Raw genomic sequence first — 22176 nt, 5'->3', positions numbered from 1 at the left:
GCCAAATATTTTCAATAATCACCAGCAATTTGTCAAAAAATTGCTCAAAAAGTTGCTGTTTCCTTTCTTTGAAGAACTGTTCCACTAAACCACAGGGAGAATAAATCATAATAATCCCAGTTAAATTGTAGAACACAGGTGGGCTTTTTTTGTGAAAGATTTTGAATTAGACAGGAATAGTTTAATGTCTACTTCGATTAAGTCAGAGTCTTAATTAAGGGAAGAAAGAGAACAGCAATCAAAAATATACTGCAGGCTATAAATTGGACAGGAAGAGAGACAGGATTGAAGGAAAGTAAACAGTGCAAGTCAATTGCAGCACAGAGAGACACCATGCGAATGAGAACCAGGTATAAGAGAGAACGGAAGATAGGAGAGATTTAGTTGTGAGAGACACTTGGTATAAGGATCTAAAAAGGCTTTAAACTGTAGAAGAGGTGAAGACCCACTGGGAGGCTTGGATTTGGAATCAGGAATAGGTGGGTCAATGTTTCCTAGAAATAGGAAAGAACCGAGGAGTCTAGTTTGCAGGCAATTTGACCTTAATCTCACTTCAGACAACGGGAAACTGAAGCTTCAAAGAGGCGATGCAGCAGCATAGAAGGAACTTAAGCAATTTGCCAGGGACAAAGCCTGATGTTACAGGGACCACTCGAGTAGAGCCAGCTTCTGAGCTGGGCTGGGGTGGCCGAACCACTCACCCAACCCTGTAGGTCCATGGGAGGGACCCAGAAGACCTAGCCCTGGGGACAGTCCTGGAAGCCACGAGGTTTCCTCCTTTCTCGCCCTCGTCCTCGCTTACCAGCCCCGCGACGCCAGCACCTCTGTACTTCCGAGCCGGTACCACTGGAGACACACGCGGAGACCAGCACACCCACATGCCACCACAGCTCCCCCCGGAAGCGAGGGCGGGCCTAACGCCCTACTTCCGTTACCATGCTCGGTTCTTCAGAACGGGGTTGTGCGGGAAGGGGGGGAGAGATTTAGAGACAGGAAGCGGAAGGGCGGGACTCCGAGCCGTAGCCAATCGTCACTGAAGGCTGAGTTTCTGTGGCCTGTTGAACGCGGGCGGGGGGAGGTGGCTTCTTCCGGCCGGTGGCGGGGTAGCTGCGTAGGTCGAAGGACACAGCCGGCGGAATTGGTGTCTTTTGCAAGGTCGGTGTGTGGAGGGGAACCCGGGCTCAGGCCTTAAACCTCCGCTTTGCGGGGCCGGCATAAAAATCCCACCGTTCCTGATCCGGGAACACCGCTAGGTTTTCACTTTGGGGTGCGAGAAGGGTGGAGAATGGAAAAGAAATTAGACATAACGAGGGCCGGGGCGCGAGGGGTCGGACTCGCCTGGAAAGCCTCGGGGCGAGACGGATAGGAAATCCCAGAGGCTCCCAGGGTCCCCGAAGGCCCTTAAATTGTATCTTACAATGGAGGGCAACGAGGCCCGCAGCGAAGGGAGTCCCCCAAGGTCACCAGCGAAGTAATATTGAATGGAACTCGGGCCTGTGGCCCAATTAACCTCTTCCTCTGTGTGCCCATAGCAGTTTGCTTCCACTGTGCGGTGCTTAGGGAGCTGACGAGCAAGGTCTCCTTTAGCTGCGCTGCAGCCTTTGTCAAAGCGAGAGTGTGTGTGGCCCGGCCCCTGCAGTTCACCAGGCCCGCAGTAACCGGGTTAGATTTCAGTTTATGTCCGATCAGCCGGAAGGCCTTTCCTAGGAGGTAGCCAGAACAGAGAGAGCTGTACACTCCTTGAAGTGCAAGAGGCTGCTTCTGGTCCCCGAGTGGCTCTCGACCTTGCCTCCTTTTACCTCGTGATCACACCATTCCAGGTAGGTGTCCAGTCAGACAGGAAAATTGCAGTTTCAAGAAACAGAGAAAGTAGGGAGGGCAGTTGGTCACTTCGGGCCTTTTCTGAAATGCCCATTTTCACAGGTGAAAAAAGACGTGGAAGGCTTAATGTTTAACAAAGGTGGCCCGGTTAATTAGAAACAAGAGCAAGACCCCTTGCTTAGGTTTCTCCACGGGCTACCATTTAACAATTAGTACATTATTAGTCTTAAGTAATTTCCTCCATTATTATTATGGCTTCCTAAACTTTGTAGGATTTAAAAAGGAATAAGGTTTCAGTGTCAGTTATTCCATAAAGGGTGCTCTAGCACAAGGGTTCCTGATATTTGTCCAAAAGTAACCTGCGGTTTGCTGAAGGGCGCAGACCCAAGTGCTTGTAGGCTTTTCTCCAATTGTTTATTTCACCAGCAACCTTTTACTCTCCACTCCTGCTTCCCTCTCACGTGAGCTTCACAAGAGTCTTAAGACCCAGACTAAATTTCAGTTCCTATGCCATGCCCTTCCTTGCAGTCAAAATTAGTCTTCTGTGGAACATCCCAGCCTTCCTCCTATAAAGTGTAAAGAGAAATTTAAACTACTTTAGTATTGTTTCATTTGGACACCACACCCTCTTAAAACTTTTTGTTAGGCACAAGGTCGTGGGGTTATCAGTTAATAATTTGATAAAGTTAAGCTTCTGTTTTATGTAGGGTTTCTCCTAGAAACCTACTTAATACCGTAAGAATCCAAAAGTGTAGGGGCGCCTGGGTGGCTCAGTCAGTTAAGCGGCCGACTTCGGCTCAGGTCATGATCTCACGGTCCGTGAGTTCAAGCCCCGTGTCGGGCTCTGTGCTGACAGCTCAGACAGAGCCTGGAGCCTGTTTCGGATTCTATGTCTCCCTCTTTCTGACCCTCCCCCATTCATGCTCTGTCTCTCTCTGTCTCAAAAATAAATGTTAAAAAAAAATATATATATATATTTTTTTTTAAATAAAAAAAGAATCCAAAAGTGTATCATGAAGATGAATGCGGGGGAAAAATATGCCTTTAATAAGTCTAGTAAAAGGAAACAGTTAATATAAGAGCTACATTATAAAGATTTACTTTAATGGAGATTTTCCTACTTGAGCTGGAAAGGCCAAGGCCCCAGAGGGGGCTCACGGAAGTTTGGATTTCCTTCATTGTTCCAAGAACCTTATTGAAACAGTGTTCAGAATTACGGTCATTTGTCCAAATTTTCATTGCCAATTCTATGCACATGAAAGCCTCTGAAGGCCTTTGAATGGTAAACTGGTGAGTGCCAGTTTCCATAGCAACGACTTCCTCGCAGTTCTCTCCCTCTTCATTTCATCAAGAGCCAGCTGAGTCACTGCCACTGCCTACCAATCTCGACCGGACCTCGACCGGCTCGTCTATGTTGCCAATCGACTCGGCGTGGCGTCGGTCGTGGTAGATAGGCGGTCACACATACGAATTTTCAAGTGTTTTGGTGACCTTTGAATGTGCCTTTGTTATTTTTTATTACAACAAATATATGCTTGTGTAAAATATAGGTACTATAGATATAAGTCTTCCTAAAAGCTTGCATATTTTTCCAGAGTTTTTTTCCTACATAATTACTAACAAGTACTTGGTTTTCTATTCCTGCAGTGTCTTTCAAACTTTAGCTTACATCAGAAACGCCTAGAGGGCATATTAAAACAGATTGCTGGGCCCCAGAATTTCTGATTGAATAGGCCTCTGATCCCTCCTCTTCCTTCCCATACGGGACAAATTGTGAAAGGGGTTGTGAATTGAGCTGTTTTGTTGATGGTTACCCTTCTGAGAAACTTTGAAATGTATCACAAGCTCCAACTTGACTCTTAAAACTGATTGATTCCATGCACGATGTAACATGGTATAGCTAGAGCCAGGAATGAAAATATCGAGCAGCATTGGGTTAGAGGGTGGACTTAGAGAATACTGTATTTTCTTCCTGTGCTGGGTGATTTGATGTATCTTCTGGAATGTTGTATAGTAGCAACCAAGGCAAAGTCTTCTTTCTGAAATGTAGTCTTATCAGTAAGGCTTTTTCCACCATCTTTACTGCTACTGTGTTGGGCAAGACATATGTAAAAATTTATAATACTTCTGTGCAATGACTTTTCAGGTTTTTAAACTAGAAAAAAAAAAGTGGGGAGTGGAGGCGCCTGACTGGCTCAGTCAGTGGAGCATGCAACTCTTGATCTCGGTTGTGAGCTAGAGTCCCATGTTGGGTGTAGAGATTACTTTAAAAAAATAAAATCTTTAAATTAAAAAAAATATTTTTTCTTTTAAATTGGATCCAACCCATTTATTGTTGCTTTTTTCTTTTTTTCTTTTTTTTTAAAAAAAGATTGAAATCATGGCAGGACCAGAAACTGATGCCCAATTCCAATTCACTGGTATCAAAAAATATTTCAACTCTTACACTCTCACAGGTAGAATGAATGTGAGTATTAATGATACCTTTCAGCAATTATGTTTTAGAATAATAGAGATGGCAATGGCTCTTGTTTACTTTGTCCTTTCTTTTTTAGTGTGTACTGGCCACATATGGAGGCATCGCTTTAATGGTCTTGTACTTCAAGTTAAGGTCTAAAAAAACACCAGCTGTGAAAGCAACATAAACAGTAAGGAGTTTACATTTAAGTTTGTAAGTTAGACATTTTGTTGTTAGCATTTTTCCCTCACTATGAAAGTAAATAGTTGTCGTTGTGCAAAATTATATACAAGAAAAAGAGGAAAGTATTGTTCATATCCCATTACCATGACGATTTTTGTTAACATTTTGGTTTGGCTTTTTGTTTTTTTTTATTTGGTTTCCAGTGGCTATGAATCATGTCTGTAATACTGTCTTATAGCAAATATGTTATCTATTATTTGAATGCATGAGTGTTTATGGATATATGATTTTTGAGAGAGAGAGAAAGAGGGCACAAGTGAGAGAGGATCAGAGAGAGAATCCCAGGAAGGGCAGAGACAGAAGTGGGACTCACCTGAAGCAGGTGGGACTCGCCTGATGTGGGACTGAAACTCACAAACCATGAAATCATGACCGGAGCCAAAGTCAGATGCTTGACTGGGCCACCCAGGCGCCCTGTGATATATGATTTATATGTTTCCTGTTAGAATTTTTCAAATATAAATAACATTACATTGAACACTTTTGAGCGTGAAATGTTGTATGATTGTTTTAGGCTTAAGTGCTTTTCCAAAGGTTGTGGGGCACCCAGCTTAGTATGAGAGTATCTCTTTTGGACTAGCCAATGTTGAATAATAATCAGTTTCTGATTTTTGCTCATTTGATGAGTGAAAATACTTTGTCTCTTTTAAGTTGATTTATTTTGCACTCCTAATCCAACGAGCAGGGGAGGGACAGAGAGAGAGAATCCCAAGCAGACCCCACGCTGCCAGCATGGACCCCATGTGGGGCTGGAACCCTAAAACTGTCAGATCATGACCTGAGCCAAAACCAGGGATCAGTCACTTAACCGACTGAGCCACCCAGGCACCTCTAATTTGTCTCTTTAATGAAACTACATTTTTTCCATTTGTTTGGCATTTGTATTTTTCTTAACATCCTCTTCATGTGTTTTTCTCATTTAACAATTGTGAAGTCTTTGTGAAGACTTTCTCTTATATAATCTGTAATAATTATTAGCCAACCTTTTAAATACATTACAAATCTATCTTTTGCTGGTTCTAATTTTTATATAAGCAATTTTATTTTTTCCTTAAATTCCCATAGATTTTATTTTCTTCTTATGGTGCCCCACAATCTCCATTTGCCCATGCTTAAGTGAATGAATATTTGTTTTGGTAGTAGATAATGTGCACAAAACCCAAAACCCAGATCTTTAATGTAACTCTCCACAGAAAGTTTTTCCTCTGATCATAAGGGTTTTTCCAGGTCAAAACTGTTGACTATTATTCCAGAATACAGTGGCCCATGGCTTATTCCTGACAAACAGATAGTATTTGCCCAGTTTTCCATTAGGTACCTCCCAACTTTGGGAGGGTGGTAGTATTCTCATTATAAATATGGAGAAATTTTATCTCTGATACTAAGTAACAGATTACTTTCCACTATTTAAAATGTTACTTTGCACCTAGACTTTTCCAATAGCATACGTTCAGTATCATAGTGAATTCGTAGCAGCTCTTTTGTTAAAGGTGAAATGTTAGGTTAAATTGTATTAAGCTGAGAGACATCTTCATTTTGGGGTGGTTACTGACTCTGAGAATCTCATGAATTTGCATTCAATTTCAGGGGCTTCATGGATAGTCCTTATAATTACTGACTGTCTTAAAAGTAGGGTTGAACACAATTGTGTCTAAACTATTTTTGCTTTGTTTATAGGATTTTAAAGTGTACCTCATCTGTTAAGTTCCCATGCCTGGAGAAGCTAATGTCAACTCATCATGTGATACTCAATTTGTACAATAAATTATGAACCTGGAAAAGCTGGTTGTCTTTATTTACAAGATATCAAAAATATAAAAACTGTACAAAATGCAACGAAGGCAAAAAACTGGCAGTGACTTGGTCTAAATCTTTTAGTTTCCCAAAGCAAGGCTCAGTACTGGAGGTAAGCAACTGAAATGTCTGTCTGACTTCAAGTGTACTAGGTTGTATGTAGCTGTTTTAGCTGAAGTAGAACATGGAAGCTAAATTTCTTCACCTGGTTTATAGAGTGGGTGCACTCATAATCCAACAGTTACAAATTCAGATGGCATTGGATGGTTGTACTTCATCTAGTACTTAGAAAGGAACTGTAGTTCACCCTACCCAGTAACGTACATTCCACTAGTCATGGGCCAAGCAAAAAGGTTAGTGGATCATTTAACATAGTACTTGAGTGCCATACAGTAACTACATTTTTACAGCAGAAACATACATGCTCATAGAATTCTTCAGCTAAAATTCAAGATGGTATTATATTACTTGATTTGAATCTTGAAGCAGGATGAATTATTGTAATTGATTTTTTTCTAAACATAATAAATTAAAATAGCATTTGAACAGAAAATGCATAGTTTCCACACAATCCAAAGCACCATAAATGTCCCCTCCACGAACATAATACCTCTTATTCAACTAACGGAAATTAGTTAAATGTGGTTGCTATAGAAACGTGGAACTGTCCTGTTCAGATTTTTCAAGCAGCATCCTTCCAGATCCATATAGACAAAACATTCTTTGTAGCTTAAATATTAATCACTGAGGTATTTGCTTTTAGTCTCCCTTTTTCAAACCGTAGCTTCCAAAAGGTCTTTAATACCGATGGTTTATTGCGGACTATAAGCTCCTGCAGCTAGAACCAAGTTTCTTCGAGTAAAATGGAGGTGTACAACTGGCGTTGATTTGGTCATATATGTTCCCAGCAATAACTCCTGTGAATTCTCAGGTAAATTTATATGCCCAGTGGCTGTAGTAAAGTCATCGGTCTCTAAATCTTCAAATGCTTTGACAGCATCCCATAACCGGACTGTATTATCCATCGAACCTACAGGGAAATCAAAGGAAACCATTTAGTAGCATCTACCATATTTAGATTCTGACATTTTGTCAAATATACTTCCTATATTTACTGTATATTTCTGGTGAAAAAAATCTACTTGATTAATAACTCTTCCTTCTAAAGGACCATTCAAGCAGTTTAACCTGAGAAGTCAACACACATGTTGACTGGAATCATGGCTAAGAGAAGCAAAACCTAACATAGTCAACACTCCTGTTTCATTTCAACATACCATCCCTTTACCACAAAGTCATTTCTAGTCATTTACCTGATGCCAAAATTTCACCATCTCTACTAAACCTAAGTGAACAAACTGTATCAGTGTGGCCTTTTAATTCTCCAACCATCAAACCATGTCCAATATCCCAAAGGAGTACTCTGCCATCCGTTGCTCCTGTAGCCAGGAATCTCCCATTGGGAGAAAATGTCAAGGAATGAATTGGTCCCTAGAAAAGAAGTCCATAGAAATAACCAAAAGGTTAAAAATGAGAAAATAAGACAAAGCTAGAATTTTAAAGCTTAGTGGAATGAGTAGTTTCTTTAAAATGTGTCACTGGTTAATTTTTAAAATATTGTCTCAGAAGCAAACTTGTATGTGTAAAATACCTTGTGTCCAGTGAATATCCTTACACAGTTCCCATTCAGGACATCCCAGAGTCGCACAGTTCTGTCTGCAGAGCCCGTAGCAACATAATTAGAATTTGGATGGAATCTAGTACAATTCACATCAGCAAGATGGCCAGCAAATATCCTTAAAGGCTGATAGTGGTCAGTAGCCCAGAGCCTTTTAAAAAATACATTGAACGCAACAAATGATAGTTAATAGTTAACTACCAAAATTCAAACATAAATAATAGAAACACCATGTGAAATGTTAGCTCCAAATGGGGGACCCTTCACTAGCTACCTGACTGAGGTAAAGAAAATGGAATGACTGAGACGAAATGACATTCTTAAGGAAAACTAAGTTGATCTAGAACAATATATTTTTTTTAATTCTGTAGTTCTCTGTACCCCCCTTTCTTTATCCCAATTCCTAGTCTAACCTATAGAAAAGTATTTTTCCCTAGTTTTGGCTTCCACAAAATTAGTTTCTAATCTGAGTTACCTCATCCTGAACAAGAGATCACAAGAAAACAGGGGCACACATAATGGTTGTGAAAGACAAGGTTTAGCATCTAGCTAAGGGAGGGGCTGGAAGCATGTTAATAAGCTAGCTTGAGGAAAAAAAGCAGGACTCTTAATCTTGGTATAGACATAACTGCAGTCATAGTAATACTTCTCCCAGATTCATTTTCAAATAAGGAGCTATAAACATTGACACTCTTGAAAAGTTGATCCCAAATAATAGGAGTGAAAATGAGTTTGGCTGGAGTTTGTAATTCCCAAAAAGTAACCATTCTGCCAGTCATAAGATCACAATGTTCTTACCGAGCTACTCGATCATGGCCCCCTGACACAAAATAATAGCCATATGGGGAAAACTGTGTGTCCCATACTGGGTAGTTGTGTCCTTTATATCCCACCAAGCAAGTAAATGTTTGAAGACTCCACAATCTAACAGTCCCATCCTCAGAAGAAGAAAGCAAGTAGTTCCTGCAAGAAGAGAAGGTAATACATTTGACTCCCAGCATAACTTAGTTACCTGTCCAGTTTCTCTGTACATTTGAGTATGTTAAATAACAGCTGAGACATCTCACTTTTACTTCATACATGGAATTCACAGTAGATAACAAAAGTTGAAAGTACTAACCAAACTAACATTAGCTGTGACACTATACATCTAGGCACCTACTGAATGAGGTTACGTTATTTTTAAAAGTATATTGGAAAAGTCACAGTTCTTATAAAAAATTATACCAAAGAGTACCAACAAAAAAACACGGTCAAGAAGTTCAATTGAGAAAAACTAAGAAATGTGATACGAGATGTTACTTAAAATTCAACAATTTTTTACTTTAAAATGAAGATGCTATTTTCCTATCCTGTATGACTTAATATAAGCATTTAAAAGAAGCGTCTTGGGGCGCCTGGGTGGCTCAGTCAGTTGAGTGTCCGACTTCGGCTCAGGTCATGATCTCACGGTTCGTGAGTTCAAGCCCCATGTCAGGCTCTGTGCTGATGGCTCAGAGCCTGGAGCCTGTTTCAGATTCTGTGTCTCCTTCTCTCTCTGACCCTCCCCCGTTCATGCTGTCTCTCTCTGTCTCAAAAATAAATAAACGTTAAAAAAAATTTTTTTAAGTAGGCTTCACACCCAGCACAGAACCCAATGCAGGGCTTGAATTCACGACCCTGAGAGCAAGACCTGAACTGAGCTCAAGAGTCAGGACGCTTAAACTGAGCCACCCAGATGCCCCAAAAGGAAGTGTCTTTTCAACAAAAAAAAAAACAAAAACGAAAACACTATAGCCCTGTAAATAATAGTTTACCCTTCTCAGAGATAAACACAAAAGCTGAACAACTCAGAAAGTTATGGTTTTCACTGAAATCAGAGGTTTCCCTCCGGTAAAAATGTTTCATCTGTCTAAACCCTATCAAAGTTTCATTCTCAAGGTTTCATAAAGATGAAAATCTTAGTGGACTGAAAGCTATTATCCAAGTAAGATACAAATGGTATTATAAATATAAAATTCCCTTCCATTTCTACAGAATGTCAGAGATCATGAAAAGTAAATACCTATTTGTGGGTTTCAAATTCCCTTTTCAGTATCCTTAGTTCTTTTGATTATACAAATTCTTCAACTGACATCTAATAACCTTTAATATCAGGAATTTGTTCAGAATTTGGAGATGATGGAATACGGCCACAAACCCAAGACAAGAACCCAAAGAAGCAATTCACCTCCTATCGGGGTTATACAAAAACTAAAGCAAATTTTTAAGGCCAACAAACCTGGAAGCCGTGCATCTCGAGTCTATAAATTTAGGTATAAAGTTGCTACTTTGTATACCAATACCCCAAGATGAATTAGCAAATGGCAAGAGTCTAACAGATAATGCATGAGAGGCAACCATGAGATTTTTCTAACAGAATTTTTCCCGTTTCCAGTACTTAACTTTTATAATCTCAAATTTTATAATGCAGCAGTATTTCATTTTTTGTTTGTATTTTACCTATCTGGACTGAAGCTGGCTCCATAGACAGGTCCGCTGTGACCATACAAAATCTTCAACTCACTTGCTGTTTTCTCATCCATTATTCTTTCTAAGACATCATCTGATTCCTTGTCTATGAGGCTAAGATCTAAAATGGTGCAGAAATACTGATTTTTAAAACCACATTCACTTAAAAAGTATATTCATTAGAACATGTTAAGGCAATCAAATCATTGTTTAGGAGAAGAACTAACATTTGAACAGCTCCTCTTACATACCAACCACTGCTAATACCTCTAAATTAGGTGGTATCAGCCCAGTGTATAGAAGAGGAAACTGAGGTTCAGGATAGTTAAAAATTTGCCAGAGTGCACAGAGCTACTCCATGTGGGAACTATGATTGAAACTCAAAGTAACCACTCTATCATAATGTTCTACACAAATGAAAACTATGGAAATACTAAAAATTTTTTGAAAATGTATTCTCTTGTTTAAACAATACATTTAGCAAGAAACTTTCTTTAAAGTGAAATCCTAACCCTATTTCTTTTTTAGCCATTTTTATGTTTAAAACAGAAAGTACAATCCCAGTATTTACTTTAAAGGCATGTTTTAAATTAACAGGCAGTCATAAAAGTAGATTTTTAACCTTAAGGAGTTTTCCAACCCAATCCTCTCATCCTACAGATGAGAAAACTGAGGCCTAGAGAAGTTAAACCGGTCTAGTACCCCTGTCTCCTAATTGCCACTCCAATGCACTTTTCACTGTTGGGAACATTAGCATTTTTTTTTTTTTTTTTTTAAGTAAGCTCCATGCCCAACATGGAGCTTGAACTCACAACCCTGAGATCAAGTGTCACAAGCTCCACCGACTGAGCCAGCCAGGCACCCTGGGAATGTTAACATTTTGAGTTAAAGTGAAATTCTGCTAAGATCACAATCTCTTGTGTATATTCCCTGAATTCCAGATTGGTGTAAACTAAGGACAAGTTCACATCCTAACAGGTCATCTCAGTTACCTGCTGCCTGTTTAACACTACGAAGCTTTTTGGGTGTCACAGACCACACTCTAACAGTTGAATCTGCAAAACCTCCAGCAATCAAACTAGAATCATCAGTGACATCCACTGCAGTGAGGCCCTGCCAAGGAAAAAATAAAAACTTTGTACTAAACAATAATGTCTTAGGGGGAAAAAATTACAATTACATTTTAGAGAATACATAATGATAGCTCTTTTTCTCATATAAAATACCATTAGAGATTTCATTCTCCAAGGAAACCCACTGTTTGAAAGTATTTACTTTGAGAACACGTCATCATTCACCCCTTTATGCCCTCCAAATTAGGAGCACATGATACAAAGAAAACATTAGTCATTTTTGTACTTTGCTAATTATATCCTCAAAAGATTATAAACAATCTATAAAGACAGAATCCTTAATAAAAAGTATTAAGTTTATTAAGTAGGTAAGCCAAGTTAAATAGAGATTAACTACACAGTTCCCTCCTCAAAGACAAGCAGAATTATAATCAGTGAAACAACACACGCATGACCAAGATTCTGGCATCTACAAGTTGCTAAAGGTCTTTTCAACATTGCCTTCTAGCTATTCCAAGCAGCGTCCAATTATCCTTGTCTAACTTCTGTCTTTAAGCTATATTTACATCAAGAGTTTAAAAAAGAAAACTCCATTTAAGTTAACACATCTAGGTTTCTTTTAATGGTAAGTCACCATTTTACATGCCTCTCCAGGCAGAAATTGCGCAACGATCTCACCAACCTGGTAAGCATTGAGGAATGTATAGAAACAAATGGAGGGTAAACAGTCTGGACCAAGGCGTACTCGTTTGGTGGTTTCTTTCATATTCATTATCTTATCCAACTTATCTGAATCTTTCAACTCGGGAAGAGGGATTCTGTAAAAGAAAAACAGACTGAAAAGTACTCTGAATTACTGAATTCTCTACAACAATATATCACCTTATACCTCTACACATGTTCCTGAAGTTTTTTCCTCACCTGTTTTGAGGTGGAGCATTGGGATCTTGTTTTTTGCTTTTGGACCCAATACTATCTTTTTTAGGTTTCTTCTTTTTAGGTTTTCCTTCTTCATTTTCTCCTTCTTCATCTTCATCATCCAAAGGTACCTCAATTTCTGGTTCTTTTAATAAGCCAAAAAATACCTAGAAGTCAAAAATGCCAACATTTTTGAAATGAGTATTTCACTCATTGATATATCCTTTTCATATCTTGATAGGATGAATCACAATTACAATACAGTAATTTATATCCTGAAGCAGATTCTGTAGTTTTCTACCCAATAGCCAATCCCTCTTCCTTACTAACAGAACCCTGATTTTGCTGGAACAGCAATATGCTCAGTGACATAATTTCTGTTCCCAGAATCCTTTGCAGCTAGGAATAGCCATATAATGTCATTCTGGCCAATAGATGAACCCACAAATATACTGGGTAAGATTTTAGGAAGAAAATATTGTTTTCCTGATAACAAAAGAGATTTAGCAGGGATATGCCTTCTGTCCTCCCCCTTCAGGCTTCCTGGAATGTAGGTGCAGTGCTGGAGCTGCAACAGCCATCTGTGAGCACAAAGAAGCAAGCCACATTCTAAAGATGGTGGAGCAGAAACTAGAAGGAGCCAGGCTCCTTGATGGCACTGTGGAGCCAGTCATGTGGAGCCATGTGGAGCCATGCGCATGTGGAGCCATGCGAGTCCAAGAGGGCTTTTCTCTGCAATTCATTATATGTATGCAAAATCCCTCACTTGTTTCAGCCACTGTAGTCAGGGTTCTGTTCAATGCAACCATTCCCAAATTCTCATCTATACAGCATCCTTAGATCATGAAACTTAGTATATAGTGTACAATTATTCCCAAACTAGCTACAAGAAAAATGTGTAAATTATGGAGATGGAAATGCTACAGTTTTTCATAATCTGCATTACATAGTTCTTAGGTTTATTCCCATACCTTTGACTTGTTTGCCTCTCGTTTAGCCTCTCCTGCCAAACTTCCCACCATCGCATCTATCTGTTGCTTACTACGCGGCATCCCATCAAAGATGTCAATGTAGAGGTGCTCCTGAACTATGTTCCATATCTGATTGTTCTGTTTCTCCTGAAGATGCCTCTTCAAGAGTTGGTACGAGTCACGGGAAATACGCAGAACAAATTTACTTGTTCGAAAATCCAACATGGTCTCATTCCCTTTCATGTGTTCCTTTTTGGTAAGACTAGATAATACTCGTAGGTCATCCTGGTAATAACATTCCTGATCTCCATGGAACCTGTTTCAGTGATTTTAAAAAGTCATTTTTCAATGTAATCATTAAGGGATCTTTTCTCCCCCATATATTTATAAACATCCCAGAATATTTTCAATGTAGCAGTCTGAATAATCCTGGACTAAGCTACAGGATCAGAAGTAACTCATTTCAAAATGATTACAATTCAGTTTCTGAATTCATCCTGAAATTTAAAAATTTTAATTCTCTAATGAAATGTATCATTAACATTTTAAGAGAATCTGAAATAAATACCTTAAGTGAATGAAACATATCTACCACTGGTAAACATATGAATTAGAATTCTTGCTTTACTAAATTTTATGTCCTCTCAAAACCCACTTTTAAAAACTTTTTATTATGGAAAGTTTTGAACATACACAATAGAAACTAGTATAATTAACTCAATGAACCTATCACTCAGCTTCTTAACAATAATCAATACATGTCATCCTCATAAAACTCACCCATTTTCAATGATTTCTTATATTCTTAATACCAGACATATTTATTAAACATCAGTATAATAATATAACTAAAGGACAAACAAATGTGGATGCCAAAGAATGAACACTTCCATTTACTCACCATTACCAAAGGTAATTAAGTAAAGCTTTCAGCCTTGGTGACAATTAGTAAATTTAAATGTACTTTTGTTTCTACAAATCTCAATTTTCCTGATAAAGTAAAATTAAAGATTATATATTTGGCACTCACTAAGAGCAGCAAACAATGCAAAAACAATTAGAGAACAATGACTAAACATAATAATATAATCTAGCTCTGATAAACAGTCAATACATTCCTAAACTGTTACCTGTGTTACCCTGCTATGACTCGTCAAGACATGAACTAAGGTTTCTGTCAAGATTTGAGTGAAATTAGGAATCTCAGCCTCTTGGTGTTCACATCGGTCACTGCCTGTAACCTCATCTGAGCATGGTGTCTGGGCAAGGGTTGAGACCGTCCATAACAAGGAGACAGAGTCCTCTGTGATATTCCAGCTTCCCACGTGAGGAGATGGCTACCCCATTAGACTGGGAGAGGAAGAGGTTTTTTGATGACAACACTGTAAGAAAAATTAGCTTACAGTAGAAGTTGTCATCATCAGCCTCTTTTTTCAACAACACTGAGCTATAGAACGTTTACTTTATAACCTTCTATTAGGCATTTATACAATAACGAATGGCATAGAAGCTAGGGGTCCCAAGTTCTGTTACTCATCTATTGCTATTACTTGTGTTATCTGACAAGTCCTGGCTTTTGGATCTATTGCTTGTACTAAAGTGCTCTCATTCAAACTGTTAAGTACCACCTCCTTTTTAAACACTCCTTTCTTTGGCTTCTTTTTTTTTTTTTTTTTTAAGTTTTTAAATGTTCATTCATTTTTTTGAGAGAGAGAGAGACAGCACAAGCAGGGGAGGGGAAGAGATCTCGAACCACGAGATCCTGACCTGAGCCGCTTCACCAACTAAGCCACCCAGGCACCCCTCCTTTCTTTGGCTTCTAAAACTCAAAACCCTCTGCGCTTGCTTAGGCAGCACATATACAAAAACTCAATACCCTCCTGCTTTTCCTTCTACTTCTCTGACCTCTCCTTGCATACCTCTTCTACTTGGCCATCTCTTACACTCTTTTTCTATCTCTTCCACTCCAAATGCTGGAGTTCCCTAAGGCTCAGTACAGCCCTTTTATTGATTTACTTCATACTCCTACCCCCACCCCAGATGATCTCATCCATATCCATCAATATTATACACAACTGCAATTTATAGCTCCAGTCCCTACATCTCCTCTGAGCTCCAGAGCCTCATATATCATCCACCTATCAACTTGACATCTCTTAAATGAGTCAAAGGCATATTCAGATCTGAACTCAAGATTACTCCACAACCTGACAAACCAGGTCCTCTTCAAGGGTTTTCTATCTTAGCAAAGAGCACCCCTATCCAGGTGGGGGAGCCAGAAACCTAGGGGTTAGCAATAATGCCTTCATCTCCCTCACCTCCATATCCAATCCATCGCCAACTGCCTTACCAATATGTCTGCTTCCCTTCACAAACACTACTGCATCCTGGCCTAGTGTTTCTCAACAGAACAATTTGGGGCAAATAATTCTTTGCTTAGTGGGATTACACACACATATTAGAATATTTCGTATCCCTAAGCCACCTGATCCTCCCCACCCTAGTCATTATGACAACCAAAACACCTCCACACATTTTCAAATAGCCCGGAGAAAGAAGGAATAATATTACCCCAAGTTGAGAACCACTAAAATAACCTCCAAAACTGGTCACTCTAGAGTCACTCTGTTTCTCTACCACTATCTATTTTCCCAACTGCATAAAGGTCCTTTCAAAATGCAAATTGGGGGGCGCTTGAGTGGCTCAGTCGGTTAAGTGTCTGACTTCGGCTCAGGTCATGATCTCATGGTTGGTGAATTTGAGCCCTGCGTCGGGCGCTGGGCTGACAGCTCAGAGCCTGGAACCTGCTCCAGATTCTGTGTCTCCCTCTGTCTGCCCCTCCACTGCTCGCACTCCGTCTCTCGTATTGTCTCAAAAATAAATAAATATTAAAAAAAAAATTTTTTAATGCAAATTGGGGTGTCTGGCTAGCTCAGTTGGTAGACCATGTAACTCTTTTTCTCAGGGTTGTGAGTTCGAGCCCCACTTTAGGCGAAGAGATTACTTTAAGAAACAATAAAATTAAAAAAAAAAAAAAAAGCAAGTCTAATAATGACATGGTCCTTCAATGACCTTTGTAGCACAGACACCTCACTGTCCCCAAATATCCTTTTTTTTTTTCTTTATTCCTCCACAACAGAATACCTGAATATTAGCTGAGCATATAAACACCTAGGCAAAGGCCACATTTCCTACCTCCCTTGTAGGTAAGTGTGGCCGTTGACTAATGACGTAAAAAAAAAAGTGCGTGCAACTTCCAGGAAGGATGTGTGCCCTCCCTGCTCACTGTAACACTGATGTGATGGCTTAGAACCAAAGAGCCATCTTGTGCCACAGGTGGAAGCTGCATGACAAGGGTGGTAGAACAACGAGATCGAGAGAGCCTAAGTCCCTGGTGATCAAGGACTCCATGCCAGTCCTGGACTGCCCTACCTCTATGAGAGAGAAATAAACTTATCATATTTAAGCCTCTGCTGTTTGGGTTTTCAGCCATTCTTGGTCTAATCTAATCCTAACACCACTTTCTATTGCTCTTAGGATAAAAGCAAAAAATAAACTTTTAGTTTATTTATGCCATTATTGTTTTGAGTTTTCAGTGTATCTCAACCAAATCTAATCCTACTCAATGCAACCCACTACTGCTCTCAGGATAAATAAAGACCCTCAACGTGGCCCAAAAACCTGCCTGTTCCAGCCCAGCTTAATGTTATACTATACCCAACCCCATATTCTGCGCCAGCCACGCTGGCCTTCTTTTATCTCTATACCTACCATGATCCCTCCTGCCAGAGCTGTCACATATGCTTTTCCCTCTTCTCTTCATCTGGTAACTCCTACCCAATCTTCAGATCTTACCTCAAGCATCACTTCCTCTGGGAGCCTTCCCTGACTTCTCCAACTAGATCAAACCCCTTGTTTAGGTTCTCAGAGCACCAGGTACCTCTCCTTTATGAAATACTTTTGGAGTTACAATCTTACATTAGTGTGGTTACAGATGTGTATATACATTATATATATATATATATGCTATATATATAATATATATAAAATTCACATACTTCTCAAAAAATGATTTTGCTTCATTCTCATGTTGATTGTAGACTAGTTCCAAGTACATGTGTACAAACAGAGGATAAAAGAGTTGGGATAATTCTGCCCGATGGCAGTCCAAAGAACATTCAATGAAGTGTTTCAGTCCACTATAGTATTCTTCATACATTGTGGGGTCTCCTTGTTGGTTGTAAGCTGATAGCACAGCACTGACATCCGGCTGGTCTTCTACAGCTACACTTCCAACTGTTTAAAACACAAAAAACAACTTTCAAGAAAATGGCCTGATAAGCACCAAATGACTAAGACTGTTTTGCTAAGGTCCAGAGGTAAATGGTTTCTCAAATGTTTGTCTCTCACCAAATTCTTCTCCAACACAATCACATGATCTTTCAATGAAATTTTCACCTTGTTTCAGTCACCCATCCAAAACTCCTTCGGCTTGTCCATATCTTCTTGTTTTAATGTTAATGATTCTTTTTTAAATGTTTTTATTTATTTATTTTGAGAGAGAGAGCATGCGCACACACAGGAAAATACATGCATGCACAAGCACAGGAGGGGCAGAGAGGGAGGAAGAGAGAAAATACCAAGCAGGTTTCACACTGTCAGTGCAGAGCCCAATGTGGGGCTCGATCTATGACCTGAGCCAAAATCAACAGTCAGATGCTCAACCGACTTAGCCACCCAGGTGCCCCTCAGCTTGTCCATATCTTAAAATAAAAATTCCAAATCAATAACAAAACAGGTCAATATTTTTCCTGCAGCTACCTTTTTCTAAAGACAAATTTCATAAAACATGACATGTGCAAATCAAACAAGTATATTAATCTTCTCTCAAGGCTTAGTGTAAATGGCACCCACCACCACGAAGCCATGCCCTGAAATAACATTCCCAGCTCTCTGACCTATCTACATATTTTGTAACTTTCCTGTAACACATCCCGTCCTGTAGAATATGTGTACATCAATCACTCCTTACAAAATGCAAGCATTTTAAGGATGGGAAGGACTAGCCTTATTTATGTTTCCAACAGATAATTCAATTTTATATGCTTAAAATAATTCCCATAAACATTCCAGGGAAGAAAACATTAGTATTTGTTTGTAACGTAGCAACACCAAACAATGATACACCTGTCAATCTAATCAGCGTTTGATCGTTGGAAATTATACTACTGCTGTGTTCTTAAATGCACAAATGTTATAAGTTCTTTTGGTTACTGTAATGGCTTTTTTTCCTCCTTATTGGTTCCTGAATTTTGACAGATCAAGTTTCCAAAAAGATGAGATATTATAGAAAAATAATCAACATAATTTATCCATCTTATAGTTAATCCACAAAATTTAGCACTCAGAAAAGATTACTCTCAATCACAGTTTTGCACATTTCTATTTACAGGATACAATGCTATATATTCATACTTCATGTCTGGCAATGCCGCAAAGATTGGGTTTCATAAATACAGGTTAATTTGGCTAGAGGCTCTACCCTGGGCAACTTAATTAAACAAACATTTATTATCAGCTCAGGATCACCTTTGAGACCTTATATTGTGTATGAATTTTACTGCATGGACTTTGCAACAACAGCTGCTAGGTAAAGGCTGGGAGGGAGGTCTCAGGTGATAGGTGCTAGACATAAACTTATCAGTACCAGGCATTTTATATACATATAATATCCGTATATATATAATATATACATATTATAGGTATGTAAGTAGATATGTATGTATAGATATGTATGTATGTGTATATACCCATGTGTATATATGTATAACCCATTTAATAGAGAAAAAAAATTCAAACTCAGGAAGAATCAGCATCACATCACGCAAGTAAAAACAACAGAGACAGAATCCGAACCCCGGTCTGAACCTATTCCTAAATGAATGGTTCTCAAACTTTGCCATACATTAATACCCCTTGGAAACATATTTTCAAAAATGGAGATTCTTAAACTCCACCTCTACACGATCTGATTCACTAAGTCTGAAGTGATGCCCAGAAATCTGCATCCCCCTATAGGTTTACCACTAGTAACAACCTATATTTTGAGAAATACTGGCTGTTTGGTCCAAAGCAAAGGTCCGCTGGCCTCTCCCAGTTCGTTTTCTGATCTCCAAAATAGAGGTAATGTCTAGCTCACAGTGGAATTGTGAGAATTAGGATAGATCAAATATTTTAAGTAATTACTTAAAGAAGCTAGTACAGAAAGGTACAAAGATTACTATTGTTAATGCAGACCTGCCAAGGCTCAAGAGCCCAAAAAAGAGGAAAGGGGCCAAAAGCCTGAAGGTCCTCGCCTCTTGGCGCCCACCTTCCCCAGACATCCCTCTGCTCAACAGCTCTCCTCAGCCTCTCTCTGGAACTGACAGCTCGGAAGAGGGTTTGACTGCGCAGCCGGCGCACTAGAGAAAGGGGCGGGCATGTGGTCCTAGAGGCGGGCCCAGGAAATTCAAAACAAGCCCGCAGAGGTGCAGGCCTGCCTGCCTCTGCCTTCCCGGCTTGCTCCCCTTCGTGCCCTACCTCCCCGGGACTCCGCGGCTCACCTTTCCCCGGAGCCGCAGGACCTGTCGCTAAGCCCGAGACGGCGGCGGCCCCCGAAGCACCGGTGCCCGGAGGGTCAGTGGCAGCGGGGCCGGGGGCCGAGGCTGTGACCCGGCTGAGAAGCGCGCTAGCCGCCTCAGCACCGGCGCCGTCCGCCTCTCCCGGGACTCCGGTGCCCGCCACTGCCTCCTCCAGCAGCCGGGCCTCACGGCGCAGCGCCTCTTCAGCCTCGCGGAGATTGCTCTGCCGCAGGAACTGCAGCACGGCCAGCAGAGTCTGTCGGTCGTGGGGAGCTCCGGCCTCCGGAGCAGCGGCGGGCACCGTGGCCGCCCCCGCCGGAGCAACGGCGGAGACAGCCACCGAGGGTTTGGGGGTCCCACCATCCCCGCCGGCCGACGACGACGCCGCCGCAACGTTCCCGCCGCCGCCGTTAGGGCCGTTGTTGGTAGTGCCGCCGCCACCCTCGCCAGCGCCGTCCCCCGCCTGCGGAGGTAGCAGCGTCGGCGGTCCCTCAGGCTCTAACTTGACCGCCACCTCCGTCTGCTCCTCCGCCAGCGCCGCCATCTTGCGGCTGAGCCACCTCGCGCCGTCAAGCGTGATTGCGTTTTCGCCACATGGAGGGCGGGGAGGAGCGTTTTACGACAGCTTGGGAAGGCAATATACGGCAGTAGGAGGGGCGAGAAAGAAGGCGAAAAAGAATGGGAACAAGAGCACTTTCAAAAGTGAGTGACAGAAAGGCAGGAAGTGGGAGGTGGCGACCGCCTATAGCATTTGCGTGTAATAATTACCGTTTATTTCAGACCAGCTATTTTTAGGCACTGTGAGAGATATTTTACATTTTATGACCTCCTTTAATTCAACAATCTTATAAGGGAGTGTTAGCCTCACTTTACAGGTGACTGAACCGAGACCCAAAGAGGTTAAAATAACTTGCCAAAGTCAGGCAAGAAGAAAGTGAGTGTCAAGATTCCAATCCAGGTCTCTTATAAACGTAGCCAGAAGGAAGCTTCTGAGATACTGGTAATGTTTTATATTTTGATCTGGGTGGTGGTGACTTTTTTTTTTCAACTTTTACTTTTGTAAAAATTAAGCTACACGCTTTAAGTTTTGTGAACTTTACAGCATGTATGTTATATATAGTTGTTATTTTAAATTTTGGTTTAGTTTATTTATTTATTTTGAGGGAAAGAGCGAGAGAGAGACAGCAAGCAGGAGAGGTGTAGAGAGTGAGGGAGAGAAAGAATCCCAAGCAAGCTGTCTGCACTGTCAGCTCAGAGCCTGACGCCGGGCTCAGATTCACGAACTGTGAGATCATGACCTAAGCTGAAATCAAGAGTTGATGCTTACTGGACTGAGCCACCGAGGTGCCCCTAAAAACAATTTTCTTAACGTTTATTTTTGAAAGACAGACACAGAATTCCAAGCCCGCTCCAGGCTCTGAGCTGTCAGCACAGACCCAACAAAGGCTTGAGCCCATGAACCTGATGAGATCATGACCTGAGCCAAAGTCAGAAGTTTAACCGACAGAGCCACCCAGGCGCCCCTATATATTTCAATAAAAAGTTGAGTACCTAAATTTTGTCATTGAGAAATGTGTACGATCTGTATTCATGCTATGTTATCTTTTGTTACAAATAAACTGTATTTTAACCGTGTATTTAAAATATTATGTGCCGTTTTGTAATGCTTCACAGGTTATAAAACGCTGCTGCATATTTTATCTCATTTGAATCTCACAACTCTGGGGCTAGATGCAGACAAGTGAGCCAAGGAGTTGGGAAAATCTAGCACAATTATTCAAGTTGTTGGTTTTTAGGTCTTACTGGCTTCCTTCAACAATATTCAGTAGCTGAATGACCTGGAGCAAGTTACTTAACTCAAGTTGCCCAATTTCTAAAATAGGGATAATAATTGTACCTACCTCACAGAGTTGTGTAAAGATTAAATGAGATAATGTATATATAATACCTAACATGTAATAAATAGCTGTTGGTTACTTTTCCTTCACCTTAAAAGGTGTCCTGTAAATGTTTGATAAAGTCCAATTATGATGTTCAGGGTGATATTAAGACTGAAATATGAAGCTTAACTAATTGCGTATCTAAAGTAAGATTATGGAACATGGGGGAA

General features: G+C 40.4%; 3 protein-coding genes across 9 annotated transcripts in view; 1 reads left to right on the top strand and 2 right to left on the bottom strand.

Annotated features, from left to right (window-relative positions):
* PDCD11 (programmed cell death 11) overlaps positions 1-976 on the bottom strand; it is a 45440-nt gene extending 44464 nt beyond the window's left edge. For both annotated transcript variants that reach the window (XM_042959899.1, XM_042959898.1), the window contains exon 1: positions 803-976. The gene's annotated coding sequence lies outside the window, so the exon portion shown is untranslated. The remainder of the gene's footprint in view (positions 1-802) is intronic.
* A 78-nt stretch (positions 977-1054) lies between these two features.
* On the top strand, positions 1055-6303 carry ATP5MK (ATP synthase membrane subunit k). 6 transcript variants are annotated; one of them, XM_042959901.1, is made up of 5 exons: positions 1069-1155; positions 1536-1820; positions 4193-4288; positions 4377-4469; positions 6200-6303. In XM_042959901.1, exons 3-4 carry the CDS (start codon positions 4202-4204, stop codon positions 4464-4466), a joined length of 177 nt encoding a protein of 58 aa, XP_042815835.1. In that variant the 5' UTR covers positions 1069-1155; positions 1536-1820; positions 4193-4201; the 3' UTR covers positions 4467-4469; positions 6200-6303. The 6 variants fall into 6 exon arrangements, with proteins under 6 accessions (XP_007080302.1, XP_007080301.1, XP_042815835.1 ...); XM_007080241.3 differs by having other exon boundaries at positions 1073-1155; positions 1690-1820; XM_042959903.1 differs by having other exon boundaries at positions 1075-1155; positions 1675-1820.
* Positions 6291-20749, bottom strand: TAF5 (TATA-box binding protein associated factor 5). Its single transcript, XM_042959900.1, has 11 exons — positions 20049-20749; positions 17505-17742; positions 13447-13762; positions 12479-12642; positions 12240-12375; positions 11477-11597; positions 10476-10605; positions 8793-8957; positions 7968-8145; positions 7630-7807; positions 6291-7346 (listed from the first exon to the last, which is right to left on the bottom strand). The coding sequence occupies exons 1-11, from the start codon at positions 20608-20610 to the stop codon at positions 7129-7131; spliced, it is 2406 nt and encodes an 801-aa protein (XP_042815834.1). The 5' UTR covers positions 20611-20749; the 3' UTR covers positions 6291-7128.
* Positions 20750-22176: the final 1427 nt, after the last annotated feature.

The sequence above is a fragment of the Panthera tigris genome, chromosome D2 (assembly GCF_018350195.1).
Source record: "Panthera tigris isolate Pti1 chromosome D2, P.tigris_Pti1_mat1.1, whole genome shotgun sequence".
In the NCBI taxonomy this organism is placed as follows: Eukaryota; Metazoa; Chordata; class Mammalia; order Carnivora; family Felidae; genus Panthera; species Panthera tigris.
Note: the sequence above shows the minus strand (reverse complement) of the source record. Positions and strands in the feature narration are given on the sequence as shown.

Bases quoted from the DNA above. Each gene is read 5' to 3' on its own strand.
- ATP5MK (XM_007080240.2), top strand. From the start codon at position 4,202: ATGGCAGGACCAGAAACTGATGCCCAATTCCAATTCACTGGTATCAAA. The intron at 4,289-4,376 runs GTGAGTATTAAT...TTTCTTTTTTAG, and splicing joins CTCTCACAGGTAGAATGAAT to TGTGTACTGGCCACATATGG.
- TAF5 (XM_042959900.1), bottom strand. From the start codon at position 20,610: ATGGCGGCGCTGGCGGAGGAGCAGACGGAGGTGGCGGTCAAGTTAGAG. The intron at 13,763-17,504 runs GTATGTGAATTT...TCACTGAAACAG, and splicing joins GCAAAATCATTTTTTGAGAA to GTTCCATGGAGATCAGGAAT. The intron at 7,347-7,629 runs GTAAATGACTAG...ATTTCCCTGTAG, and splicing joins TGGTGAAATTTTGGCATCAG to GTTCGATGGATAATACAGTC.